We start from the raw sequence: 14,277 nt of genomic DNA, 5'->3' as shown, positions 1-14,277 counted from the left end.
CCATTTTCAACGCCCAGAGCTGGGCGCCGAAATCTTTAACGCCCAGCCCTGGGCGCTGAAATTACCTGGGTACGTGTTCTCCCCTAATTCTTCTTGGATTAGAGCTCTACAATTCTATCTTTCCACGAAATTTTCCCTATAAATACAGCCCCAAATTCGACGTGAACACAACACACAATTCATATTCTGAGTATTGATTCCAACCCCTAAGCCTCACGCTGCGAAATTAATCCCGCGTTCTGTCGCAATCGATCCAAAAATCGAACAGAACGTATTCTGTCCCTTGTAGCTGAAGAATTAAGCCCGGAAACTTGAGATTCGTTAAATAAAAGGAGAAATAGCAAAGCCAAAGTGGTTAGTTTTCTGAGAACCGTGACGCACCTCTCAAGGGTGCGTTGTAATGTGTCCCTTCGCTTGATTTAATCGCTTTCCTCGCCCTTTTATAAAACTGTTAAACTATTAATCTGATTGTTCTATCACGCCTAATAAAGATAATATCTTGGGAAATTGAACTATCATGCTAGGTCCCTTAAATCAATCTAAACAAGATTATCACGATCGGTCTAGTATTATGTGTTTCATATTGTTAAAATCAATTCAGATTAGCTTAATAGTTAACGCATGTCCCTTCAATTATTTATGTTGAGCTAGTAAGGATATCCTGCCTCTGGAGTTATCGAAGAGCGAGTACTCCTCTCGGTAGTTACAGTCCCCCGAACCCTCAATCTCTACCTTGCGGGTGTACGCTGAGAGATCCCCACACCAGGGATCACAAGGGAACCTATGGCCATCGTGGTCAAACATAATTGCACTCCCTTTATGTCACGATAACCGGGTTTTGTCAGTTTTTCTCATTGTCGTTAAAAACTGAATGGCGACTCCTATATTACTAGTCAATTGGGTGTAAACTCACAGGAAATCCAATTACACTTGATTTTTTTTATCATCCTGTAAAATTCATTTGCGTCGCTGTTTAGTTAAACTGCGACGCAAATGACTTTTCAGTATGTTAAAAAAATGTCATTTGCGTCGCAGTTTAGCTAAAGTGCGACGCAAATGACTTTTCAGCATGTTTTAAAAAAAGGCATTTACGTCGCAGTTTTAGTTAATCTGCGACGCAAATGACTTTGGATATTCTAAAAAAATGAGCTGCTGTTTTCATTTAATGCACAGATTAAATAAAATTAACAGCTTTCATTACTGCCAAAACACAAAATGCACACATAGTGATATTACAAATAGAACATCTGAACAAACTACTAAGTACTAACCAGTATTCCAGTCACAATAAAATTGTTAAAAATGCACCTAACAACTAATTATTCAATTAACTAAATTAATATAAATGGAAAGTCACAAGTCAAAAAAAAATTACCAACACTAGGCAAAAAACAGAATGCATACCTGGAAGCTTAGGCTAGAAATAGACCCAAAAAAGAATAAAACAGCATAAAAATACACTGTCAAGGTTCCAATTAAACAGTCTTCCAACTACCAGCGCTATAGGAACAAGCGCTAGGGAACCTGATAATTTAATTCTCCGAAATCTAAAACTCAGCAGATTCAAATATCTCTATCAAAAACTTTTATCTAAAAGGCCAAATTTACTGTGATACCCCGAGCCACTTAGTGAAGTTCTCAAACTCTGTGTAGTCATAATCTGAAATCACTATCTTGTAGAACGATCTTCCCAAGGCCTTGATGGCAGCAAGCTCCTCCTGCTCAAGATTAAGCAGCAAGCAAAATGGCAAATTAGCTATTCAAATACATATACATAATCATATACAGAGATTACAGTTGACTCAGCGAACCAAAAGCAACTAACTTAACAAGAAATCTCGATCATTCCCATACCAAGATTTTTACAGATACTCGATCATCAAACCAAAGTCATACCGAGTAAATCTTAAAACTATGACATCAACAGCTTATAAAGAAACCAGAGATTCCAATTACAAACTCGAGATCAATCAGACTAAGAAATGACTATAACAAAATAACTACAGTGTAAATAAACATGGATGCAAACTAATCAAACACTATATCATACTGCACAGAGTGAGAAGATTTCAATGGTAACATAATAAATTTGAAGCCCAACAAACTACAAGCACATGAGAACATGACCAAAATCACAAGTTATTGCACCAAGCTTTTGATGCTTTGAAAGTGTATTTTTTTAAGGATCCCCTCAACAATAAAAATGAACAATCAATTTCTTAACTAGCAATACCACCTATACATAATCACTTCACCTAAACAAAGCCATTGAAGATTTTCTAAAATGTTTTTCTATAATTTCTGTTATTCCCTGTTAATCTCAATCAAGCACAATGAAGCAAAAATTCATTGCTTGAAGACAGTCATGCACAGCTATTAACAAAATAGAGAGAGAATAATATTTTACCTCGTCCTGCAACCGATTGACCTCTGAATACAACTTTTCAATCACCTCCTGTAATCAGCAAGATTTTATTAAATTAATGGCTGAATTTCTTCCAAAGTAAATCATAATAGAGAGAGAAGGAAGGGAAAGAGAAAGTACGCACATAATCAGCTTAAGTCACAATTTATTTGCAGTGTCAGCCTCAACAATTAATGTAAAGTACGAACCACCAACATTGAATTTTAACAATTAGGTACATCATGTGTGTGAATTGTCATCCCTAATTTCATATCCAAATAATGACACGGTTATTGCATAATTAGCAAAGTTACAAGAACTTGTAGTAACGCAGTGCATTACTGAAAACCTAAGCTTCGCCAGAAGCTGCAAACCATCAGTAAATATATGATTCACCACTAAGCTGGCCATTGTAACTTTTAAAGAATATGACTACGCATCAAAATAACTTCTCATCATCGTCCCCTCTTTCAGCTGCAAAAAGGGAAGCAGCTTCACTCACAATATGTACACACAAGGTTTTGCCTAAAAAGACATTAGAATGACACGGGTTCTCTGCATTGCTTACATGATCTGTCCATCACCAGTTCCAAACCAGTCAAATATTTACATGATCTGCCAATGAAATACCCAGAATGTGTCAAATTTACTAAGCCTTAGATTCATCAAAATAATGAATAAACTAGCAATTCATAGGGAACAGACATAAATGATTAAACCATCAATCAAGACTGTCCCTATGATACTCCCTCACAAATGCAAGTGGGTCTCTTTTCTGGCAACAATTCACCAATGTCCGTGTCATAAGAGTCTAAATCACAAAAGTTCTCTATAACTTTGTCTCTTGGTGTTCTGCACTTCTTGGTTTATCAATTTCAGTAAGTACCTCTTACCCTTCTAACTCCTCACATCTCGTTGATACATGAGATGAACCGTTACTGTATTTTTATAATCCAGCTCCACCGTTTGCAATATCCAACAAATTCCTTTCTCTTGCTGTCCTATTCCCTCCCAGTCCTTAGCTTAGATTAGTACAAAGTACATAATTAGAACAAATAGAACTCGGCCAAACATATCATAACTAAAAGTATACTCCTCCTTAGTATTATAAGGCAGAGAATGCATGAAGATTATCCATCAATAAGATCAAACTTACTAAGCCTTACATCCATCAAGATTGTCAAAATACAAGAAACAATTCCAAGGAAGTTCAATTTTTCAGTCAAAGAAATGCCCCTTCTGCTGGGCATATGTAGTTATGAAAAAGACCCTACGACCAATTACCTAACCGTGAACTGACCTACTCCAATTCAGGCTTCGAAACAGCTGGAGTCCCAACTCTGTAATGGAACAACACAATTTCCCTCACTTTCACACCTTCCATGTCAACATGATCCACTCCATCAATCACAATAAAAAGAATCCAACAACAATCACATTTTAGACAAACAATACATCATTATATAATCTTACTAATAAAACAACATTGACACCCAAAACTTCAAAGATTCCAGCTTTTCTCGATGATCTTCACCCTAAATTAACCCAATTATTAATCCCTCCTAATTACAATAAAACCCATAAATTAAACGCAAAACAGATCTACCCACCAAGAAATACAAAGAAAATAATTGTTGGGGGATATTAATTCAATTGCTGAGGAATATTAATTCAAAATAATTGTTGAAAATAATTTAGCAATCGTATTAAACAAACAGCCCTCTGATTGGAAATTAAACCCTAGATTCAAGAAGCCATAATAAATCAATTAATGATTAGCCGACGTTAAGAAACTGGTTTACTTGGTTACCTGAGGAGCGTCGACAAAAAGGTCCTCTGGTGTAGAACTACAGAAAGCGACAAACTCCCGCCATTGTTGCTGTTGTTGTTGTTATGGCTGTTGTTAGCGGTGTAACTCGGGACCAACTCGGTCTGAGTCGACCCAACAGAATGCCCCAAAAACTCAGTCCCACTTCCACCGCGCCCAAGATGAGTCGCCGCGAGTCATCCACCTTAGAGCCGGATTTTGTAGAGAACGCGGCTTGAAATCCGGCTGAAGACGTCATCGCTTTTAGATCTGGGTTTGCCTCCTTCGTATTCGCTAAGCTTGAATTTTAAAACAAATTTGAGAGATTGGGATGATTTGGTGAGAGGAGACTTTGAAGGGAAAGCTCGATACTGATTCTGAAGGAGAGACATAGAAGCTTTGGAGTTTCAACGATGGAGATCTGGAAAATACGAGAACTCTGTACAGGGGAGGCAGGAATTGTATGAGTGAATATGAGAGAGAAAGGGAATAGGAGCAGGTAGGTCAATAGAATGCGTGACTGCGTCACAACAAATAATAAAAAAAAAAGGTAATAATTAAATTTTCCGAAATTTTTTTACCTGCTTTGCGTCGCAGAATTACTAATCTGCGACACAGATGACTTTAAGAGTCATTTGTGTCGCAGATTAGTAATTCTGCGACGCAAAGAAGGTAATATTTTGCGTCGCATTATTACTAATCCACGACGCAAATGAATTTAAGAACATATTAGAGTCATCTGCGACGCAGATTAATAATTCTACGACGCAAATGACTAATTTTAATGCTTAAAACTGTCAATTGTGTCACATGTTTAAATGTGCGACGCAAATGTGGTGATGCAAATGATTGTTTTTCCACTAGTGCTTTGTTAAGAGTAGCACACCACTACAAAGATCGCTCGCACTTACGAGCACGAGACTATGGTCCATCTAAACACATTGTCAACCCACACTCAGGTTGCAACTAAATCAGAGCATCCCTCGAAAGAATTCGCTCCTGCGAGAATGAATAAGAAAAGAAATTCTCAAAAGAAATCATAAGAAAAAAAATGAAATAGGGACTTGCCCACCTCAATCGGGCAAGATCGCGGCAAGCGAATCCCAAATCGAAAAGGAGAATTCAGGTTCGCTCACCTCTAGCGAGCGGGGCGTCCACCCTTAGCGGACAGGGCTCGCCCACCTTCAGCGGGCGGGGTCTGCGTCACTAGCTGCGCAGGTCCTCAGTTTTCGAAAAATAAAATCTTCAAAACAAAGCAAAAAACAGGCTCGCCATCTTTAGCCGGCAGGGTCTACGTCACAAACCGCGTAGGTCCTTATTTTCAAATTTCAAAACAGATTCGTCCAATCCTATCGGACGGGGTGTCCACTCTTAGCGGACAGGCTCGCCATCTTTAGCCGGCGGGGTCTGCGCCAGTAACCGCGCAGGTCCTTAGTCACTGCAGCGATAACTTTTTCTGGCTTTCCGTTTTTCCAAAAAAGAGCGATGTGAGTAGTTTTCCTTTTTTCCAAAAATTAAAGTATTGGTTTTCGGTTTTTTCCAAAAAAGAGCGATGTGAGTAGTTTTCCTTTTTTTTTAAAGGATTGGTTTTCCGTTTTTTCCAAAAAAGAGCGATGTGAGTAGTTTTGCTTTTTTCCAAAAATTAAAGGATTGGTTTTCCGTTTTTCCAAAAAAGAGCGATGTGAGTAGTTTTCCTTTTTTCCAAAAACTAAAGGATTGGTTTTCCGTTTTTTCCAAAAAAGAGCGATGTGAGTAGTTTTCCTTTTTTCCAAAAATTAAAGGATTGGTTTTCCGTTTTTTCCAAAAAAGAACGATGTGCTGGATTTTCCTTCGTTTTACGTCCCATAAAAACAAGGGGGTTTTCTCATTTAGCTAACCCCGAAAATGAGAATCTTTAAAAACATTTTTACCTCGTGATTGGGCTTGGCCAGGCCCAATTACACTTTATAGCTTTGATTTCGAAAACATCTGTAGCTACTCCCAATGACAAAGTGAGGGAGTTTCTACGCCTCTTTAGACACTTCCAATGACAAAGTGAGGGAGTTTCTATACTATCCGTTGACAAATCCCAATGACACGTGAGGGATATGTCGACACTTCAAGTGATGACCCTTAAGTCAAATGTTATCACTCGGGGGCTCGTGAGACCCTCGCAAAACAAGTCACATACACTATGGCTTGTGTGACGCACTCCGTCCAGTACTTTGACCATCGTCTCATCCCGAGACTCAATCAAAGTGGGGGCTAACTGTAGACACCTACTTTTGTCCCCATTCCCGAAAGGGAAGGTTCGATGATGAGAACATAAATCTCCACTTGACAACGCATCTCCTATAAAATGACGAATCTCGATCACCCTTTTCATTTCACCCGAACCTGCTATTTATAGAAACCTGCTAAAAATAGTAACTGCCATAATAGGTAGTTGTTAAAAGTGGCAAGTCATAAAAGATAGAAACCTGTCATAATTAGGTGTTGCACTCCAACATAAATCCTAAAAGAGATAGAATTTGCAAGAGGAGTCCTATTCCTAGTATAATTCGAAAGTAAGAGTTACGTATTGATTAAAATCCTAACGAACCTAGAGTTTGTAACGGGCCCAGACGCATTCCGTCATAAAGTTAATACGCACTAAAAGACTCGGATAAGTCTCAAACACTCCGGATTTTAAGAGTCCAAATCTGACAATGAACTCGGCCCAAACATCATTTTCAACGCCCAACCCTGGGCGCTGAAATTGCCTGGATCCCATTTTCAACGCCCAGAGCTGGGCACCGAAATCTTTAACGCCCAACCCAGGGCGCTGAAATTACCTGGGTACGTGTTCTCCCCTAATTCTTCTTGGATTAGAGCTCTACAATTCTATCTTTCCACGAAATCTTCCCTATAAATACAGCCCCAAATTTGACATGAACACAACACACAATTCATATTCTGAGTATTGACTCCAACCCCTAAGCCTAAGCCTCACGCTGCGAAATTAATCCCGCGTTCTGTCGCAATCGATCCAAAAATCGAACAGAACGTATTCTGTCCCTTGTAGCTGAAGAATTAGGCCCGAAAACTTGAGATTCGTTAAATAAAATGAGAAATAGCAAAGCCAAAGTGGTTAGTTTTCTGAGAACCGTGACGCACCTCTCAAGGGTGCATTGTAATGTGTCCCTTCGCATGATTTAATCGCTTTCCTCGCCCTTTTATAAAACTGTTAAACTATTAATCTGATTGTTCTATCACGCCTAATAAAGATAATATCTTGGGAAATTGAACTATCATGCTAGGTCCCTTAAATCAATCTAAACAAGATTATCACGATCGGTCTAGTATTATGTGTTGCATATTGTTAAAATCAATTCAGATTAGCTTAATAGTTAACGCATGTCCCTTCAATTATTTATGTTGAGCTAGTAAGGATATCCTGCCTCTGGAGTTATCGAAGAGCGAGTACTCCTCTCGGTAGTTACAGTCCCCCGAACCCTCAATCTCTACCTTGCGGGTGTACGTTGAGAGATCCCCACACCAGGGATCACAAGGGAACCTATGGTCATCGTGGTCAAACATAATTGCACTCCCTTTATGTCACGATAACCGGGTTTTGTCAGTTTTTCTCATTGTCGTTAAAAACTGAATGGCGACTCCTATATTACTAGTCAATTAGGTGTAAACTCACAGGAAATCCAATTACACTTGATTTGACAAAAAGAAACGTCACACCCACGAGGGACGAGGTCACGCATTAGCCTCGTGCTTTTTCGACCCCCTCACAGGTGTTCAAGTTCAAAAATTCAAGATTCAATTTCAAGATCCAAAGTTCAAAATTCGAGTTCGAGGTTCAAAATTTTCGATGCCAAGCTCCGTCCTGAACTGAAGGTGGAAAGATACAAGTACAAATCGGAGTCATCACCAACCGCACCGAGGTAGACTCTATCCTTTTTCTAACGCCTGTTTTATGCAGGTATTGGCGTACAAAGAGTGGTCTCAATTGCAGAACATCTTGACCATTCTCCGTCCCTTTCGAAATACTTTGACTTGCGCTTTCCTAACCGAACGCTCAGTCAAAGTGGGGGCTTCTATAGACACCTAATTTGTGTCTCCCCTTTGGGATGATGACGATACCATTATCCTTGCTAGGTAATTGGAGTAACTCCAGGCGGAAATCCCAATTGCTAAGAACATCTCCAAAATTCGAGGTCCAAAATCCAATCCCCGAGGCCGTTCCCCTCCCGGAACTCGGTACAAAATACAACTTCCAAAATCCAATTTCAAAATCCAAGTACAATCTCAACTAGTAGACCATCCCATTGGTTTTACTAGGCCTTTTCCACTCAAAATCATATAAGGAAACTCAAATTCGGGCGCCGACCCACAAAACCTAGCATGCCGGGCCCCGTCCTGTAAAACCGGAATTCAAAAACCCGAGAAAGTCTTGTTTTTAGACGCTAAACCATGCCTTAACCTCCAAGCAAATACAAAACGCCAAACCTAGTACAATTCGTACAACAGGTACAACGCTACAAGACGAAACAAGGACGATTCCCCGTCCTTGCTTTGGCGGCATTCAAGCCACGTCAGCAGCGCACAGTGCTGGCGTGTGCTGGCGTTTTGCACCATTCCCTCCTATAAATACCCCTCATTTCCATCGAAAAAGGGGGGAGCACAACACATACAACGTCGTAATTTCGACATTACTCCTCACAATACAAACTCAAAAACTCCTCAAAAACACATACAAAATTCCTAAATTCAAAAGCAATTGGGAGCTCGTGCCTAAACCTAACTAGGTAAATCCGAATCCCATTTCAATCAATCATGCTATTTTGATTTCAAATGATTAGCAAGTTGGTGTTTTTTTGCCATAAAAAACACCACTTGCAACAATCATACATGTTTTTCAAAAATACAAACTTTTTCAAAATACAAAATACAAACTTTCAAGATTCAAGGATGTTCAAAGTTGCTTGCATTCATCTCTTTGAACTAGAATCACCTTCAAGTATGGAGTAATCAAAGATGACACCTTTTTAGCATTTAAAGGTTTAGTCTTTTGAGATTCAAGACTCCATTTTTCAATATACAAGTTCAAGTTTTCAAATTTCAAGATCCCACCATGTTTAGGGTTGTTCATAACTACCTCTCTAAACTAGGATCATTTCAAGTTCAAGTTTCAATCATTTCAAGTTCAAACATTTCAATACTCAAGCTTTCAATTTCAAGTCTAATATGCAAATCTAGGACATTTGGGTTGAGCAACCTCTCCCAAGTTGAGATTTTTGGCTTTGAATTCGTGTCGGGCGCACTTATTTTTAAGGAGCCGCTTGGCGTTCGAATCTCATGTGCCCAAGTACAAGTTTCAATTATGAAATTTCAATATCGCAATTTCAATATCACACTTTCAATTATGCCATTTCAATATCGCAATTTCAATACCGCACTTTCAATACCGCACTTTCAATACCGCACTTTCAATACCGCAATTTCAATTATGCACTTTCAATTCCGCAATTTCAATTCCGCACTTTCAATTCCGCACCTTTACTTGCCTAGTCCATTTCTAGGCAATGTGGACCTACTCCCTAGTCCATTTCTAGGGGGTCTTTTATTTACTAATTCCGCATTTTATTTAGTATTGTGATGTTGCTTTATTTGCTTTATTGCTTTCATCACCAACATGCTAAATACAACAAACTACAAAGGTTACATCACGCTTAACAAAGATAATTTCTTGGACAAACCGGCCTTAGGTTTCTTAAATTAATCTTTAAAGCAAAGTGACCACCATACAATTAGAAATTCTATTTGCTCTAAATTCAAACCCACATAGTCTAATCTAGGGTGTATTTTCGAAACAATGTTGTGCCAACGTACTTGATTATTTCTAAAGCTTGCCGAATAAGCATTTTCGTTCCCGAGCCCGGATCTCACCCATCCGTTTCAAGGATTCAAGGCCTTATCCAAAAATAGAGTCATTTTGCGGTCTTCCCAAACGGGACCTAAAATAAAGTTTGGTGGCGACTCCTTCGAGGTGCAAAAACAATTCAACGGTTCTCTAAACGAACCGCCGCGTGCCAACCCCCCTTGTAGGAAAGCGGGAAAAAAAAAGCGAAAACCCCCCCTACATATAGATTGGACATTGCCAACACACAAAGCTAAGAAAAAAGTCCTTGTTCGTGATTTTTAAGATTTTTGAAAACACGATATAGATTAACATTGTTGTTGGCTGGTGTTTTGGTGGTGTCCATGTATGTTGTTGGTAGTTACCTTAAATTTTATGGTATTTTCATGAAATGCCCATGAGGTTTGCAAATACGCACCAAATACTCTCACGTCTTTTAAATCACATAATATACCCCTATTTTTTCCCAAGTTTGCACCAAATACCCCTAAACCGACCTTACGTTAGTCCTCCGTTAAGTCGTGTTTATAATTCACAGAATACCTCTATTTACAAACGTATTGCACAATATACACCTATTTTGAAACTAAGTTGCACCAGATACCCAACTTGCAGGAATTTGAATTTAAAGGCTAGTTTGATTAAACATAGGGAGCAAAACATAGCCGTTATGTTCTTGCTGCCTATAAATGCTACTAGTGTTCACTTCACTTGCATACTTTCCCCTCTACTAGTGTTCATAATTAGCCATGAGCTCTCATTCAAAAACCGAATCTTCTTCCATCCCAAATTTAGCATGTATTAGAGTGCCAAATAAAAATTTCTCTTGCAGGAGAAGATTTTCCATTAGAATCTCGAAAATGACAAAAAATCCGTAAAAGCTTTACTACAAGTGTGATCCTTGTGACAACTTCAAGTGGTGCAAAGGTTTTCTTGAGCAGACACTTGATGAAGTTCAGAGCAAGGGAATCAGAGCTGAAGCAAGCAGGGGAATGCATGAAGATCGAGTTGAAGCTATTGAAGAAGAAGATTAAACAACAGAAACAACAGATCAATTTTACAATTAAAATTGGTGTATTAATGTTTGCATTTCTGATTTGGATAGCAATGAAGTAGAGTTCTAACAAATTTCATGAAATAAAGAGAGATTGTGTTCCATAAATACGTGTTCAAGCATATTAGCTTTACAAAAACTGATCTCTAAGTGGACAAACACCACTGAAACGGCACAAAATAGGTGTTTTAAGCATTTCACTGTTTCCCTAAAATGATCTCTAAGTGGACAAACACCACTGAAACTGCACAAAAATAGGTTGTCTAAGCATTGAACTGTTTCCAAAAACTGATTCTGACTAAACCTTAACTGAACTGACTAAGTTAGTTTAACTTTGTGCAACTACAATTCACAAAAAATTTTGTCGGGATGGTCAAGCAGTTGTCTTGGACTTCTTTCTTGTGTTTGGTCCCCCCCCCCCCTTTGATATACTTGCTCCTGCTGAACCCCTATTTGAAGTGCTTGATCCAGTGGCATTTGTTCCTCCACTCTTACATGTTCTTGAGTTGTGACCAAACTCTCTGCGCATTCCACATTTGACATGGGTGTTCCTCTTCCCCTTCCTGGGTTCATTTTCCCCTCTCTTTCTCTTCTTAGCAGGTTTGTCAGCTGGTCTTTTGATGATTGGAGGCTGAATGGTAGGGAGGCCAAAGTCAGGCCACTGAGTTGGATCTTTCATGGGATTAATGTGTTCTGCATAGGTGAGATTGTATGCAGCAGTCTTAAACCATGGGGAGATATAATCATGTGGGTTCAACCTTTGGTCATATATCACAGTGCATGCTTGCAGGGGATTCCACAGATCTGCCACTTCCCATAGGCACAACTTCTTGTTGCAAGCCTGATCAGGAAGTTAACATGTCCATCCCTAAACTCAAATTCACCCCCTCCACAGGTTGTGCCATAACATAACCTGGACTCAGTTGTTCTATCCTCCAACTCTTTTACTGCATATGTAGTAAGCTGGCCATCCTCCATGTCAATTGCCTTGTCAAATCTAGCCCCTACCCTCTGCATAAACCAACTTCTGATTGATGTATACCAACTGAAATAACATTAAACACAACACAACAGCAAACAACACAAAACAGGGGAATGCATGACTGTGATTTAAGGAGTTATACCTTCCAATAATGAGAAGACATACATGTCTCTGAATGGATTTATGCATGCATTGAATGACTCCATAAAGTTTGTTGTGTTGTGATCACAATAAACAGTAGGATCAAACTTATGCCTAGACCACTACTTAGTGCAGTTGTCCAAGTATGCATGCATTTTCATTATACTCGGTGATCTTCTCCATTGCCTTACCATACCCATAGTTATTGTATGCATCAGCAGCTATCCAAAATAACTTGTGGAATGCAGATCCACTGAAGACATTGTTCTTACAGTTCATGTATAAGTGTTGGTAGCAAACTCTCCTAGTTGCTTTAGGAAAGGTTTCTCTAACTGCTAATTCAACTCCCTACAAAGAACACAAACATGTACATTAATGTTACTCGGGTACGTGTTCAAGTGTCCGACTCGGGAATAATAAAGCATAAAAATAAGAAAAGAGTAAAGATGAGTACATACCTTCATCCTATCACTTATGAAGGTCCAATCATCGCTGTTGCAACCCTCCTGCTCACACATTTGCCTTAAGCATCTCATGAAGTAGGTCCAACTATCACAACTCTTAGTGTCCTTTATCCCATAGGCCAGAACAAATATTTCATTGTTCCCATCAATGCCAAGTGTTGTGAGTAGAATGCCCTTATAAAAACCACTTAAATGAGCCCCATCTATTCCATAGGCGTACAACCCCTTATAAAAACTCTTAGTGTCCTCTATCCCATAGGCCTACAACCCCTTAGAAACCCTCTGATTTGTGCAGCAAAAGAGAAGAAGCAATCTCTGAATTCAGGGTTCACATCCCCACTACTGGCCCCCCATGTTATCAGTGCATAATTCCCTGGGTTAGTTTGCTTAATCATCTCAGCATATCTAGGCAGCAACTTATATGCTTCATCCCAACCACCATGCAGCTTCTCCTTGGCCATACTCATAACCTTGTACATCAACCTCTTCTTCACCCTCAACTAGAACTTCTCCTTTGCATACTTCCTCAATGTCTCCATTGGAATCTCAGGATTGGCCAGTATTTCCCCCAACATGTGCTTACACAACCACTCAGAGGTCACCACTGGGTTCTCTTCAAGTCTCCCACAAGTTCTGTGGGACCCACTAATCACCTTAATTTCCTAGCTAACATTGTCAAACAACCTACTGGCATGAATCCTTCAGTCACATGTTTCTACTGCACACACTGTTGTATACCTCCTATTGTCAGCCCTCTCAACACTAAGCCCAAACCCCAACTTTATGCAGTAACTTCTCAACACTTCAAGAAATGTGGCCTTATCTAGAAAGATCAACCAAGGTTTTAACTTAATGGACCCATATGGTTGATGAGTCCATATTTTACCATTCTTATAGGCCTTATCCATCTTTGAAGAACCATCCAGACAGTCCTCAAACCCCAAATTAGGTACATCATTAGGAAGCACCTCATCCTCAACATCAAAATCAATTCAATCTTGAAGAACATCCTCTAGTTCAGACTCTGATTCCTCATAATCTGAATCCTAATTCTCCTCTTCTGAGAATACCTCACCAACATAAGCAAACACCCCTGGTGTCACCTGCACCCTTTCTCCCTTTTCCCTTCCCTTTGGACACCCAAGTCTCAGCCTTCTTAGCAGTCACTTTATTAACCCTAAACCCCTTAGGTCGAGCTCTACCCCCCTTCTTTTTCACTGGCTGAGGCTGATCAGCTTATGTTTGATGGTTAGGCTCATCATTTTGGTTGCTCTGTGGTGGAGGAGTAGCATGTGGTGGTGGTGGAGGGGTGCGCTGTTGTGGTGGTGGTGTGGGTTGTTGTGGTGGTGGTGTGGTTGTTGTGGTGGTGGGGTGGGTTGTTTGGGTTGTTTCTGTGGTGGTGGGGTGGGTTGTTTCTGTGTTGGTGGGGTGGGTTGTTTGGTGGGTTGTTTCTGTGGTGGTTGTTTGGGTTGTTTCTGTGGTGGTGGGTTGAGTTATTTCTGTGGTGGTGGGGGTTGAGTGGAGTGAGGTGATGG

General features: G+C 39.7%; 1 protein-coding gene and 1 long non-coding RNA gene across 2 annotated transcripts; both read right to left on the bottom strand.

Moving 5' to 3' along the window:
• Positions 1-1,281: 1,281 nt before the first annotated feature.
• Positions 1,282-4,702, bottom strand: LOC130459435 (uncharacterized). Its single transcript, XR_008918835.1, has 3 exons — positions 4,215-4,702; positions 2,408-2,455; positions 1,282-1,718 (listed from the first exon to the last, which is right to left on the bottom strand). It is a non-coding gene; the product is annotated as an uncharacterized lncRNA (long non-coding RNA).
• Positions 4,703-11,926: 7,224 nt separating this feature from the next.
• Positions 11,927-13,203, bottom strand: LOC130471940 (uncharacterized). The gene is made up of 4 exons (XM_056842298.1): positions 13,008-13,203; positions 12,737-12,945; positions 12,445-12,626; positions 11,927-12,200 (listed from the first exon to the last, which is right to left on the bottom strand). The coding sequence occupies exons 1-4, from the start codon at positions 13,201-13,203 to the stop codon at positions 11,927-11,929; spliced, it is 861 nt and encodes a 286-aa protein (XP_056698276.1).
• Positions 13,204-14,277: the final 1,074 nt, after the last annotated feature.

Source organism: Spinacia oleracea, chromosome 4 (assembly GCF_020520425.1).
Source record: "Spinacia oleracea cultivar Varoflay chromosome 4, BTI_SOV_V1, whole genome shotgun sequence".
In the NCBI taxonomy this organism is placed as follows: domain Eukaryota; kingdom Viridiplantae; phylum Streptophyta; class Magnoliopsida; order Caryophyllales; family Amaranthaceae; genus Spinacia; species Spinacia oleracea.
This window is presented reverse-complemented; position numbering and strand designations above follow the sequence as displayed.

What these genes read in the sequence shown, in the direction of transcription:
- LOC130471940 (XM_056842298.1), bottom strand. Translation starts at nt 13,203, where the DNA reads ATGGCCAAGGAGAAGCTGCATGGTGGTTGGGATGAAGCATATAAGTTG. An exon ending in TCATAAGTGATAGGATGAAG is followed by an intron (nt 12,627 to 12,736) that starts GTATGTACTCAT and finishes TGTTCTTTGTAG; the next exon opens with GGAGTTGAATTAGCAGTTAG. An exon ending in GCAATGGAGAAGATCACCGA is followed by an intron (nt 12,201 to 12,444) that starts GTATAATGAAAA and finishes ATGTTATTTCAG; the next exon opens with TTGGTATACATCAATCAGAA.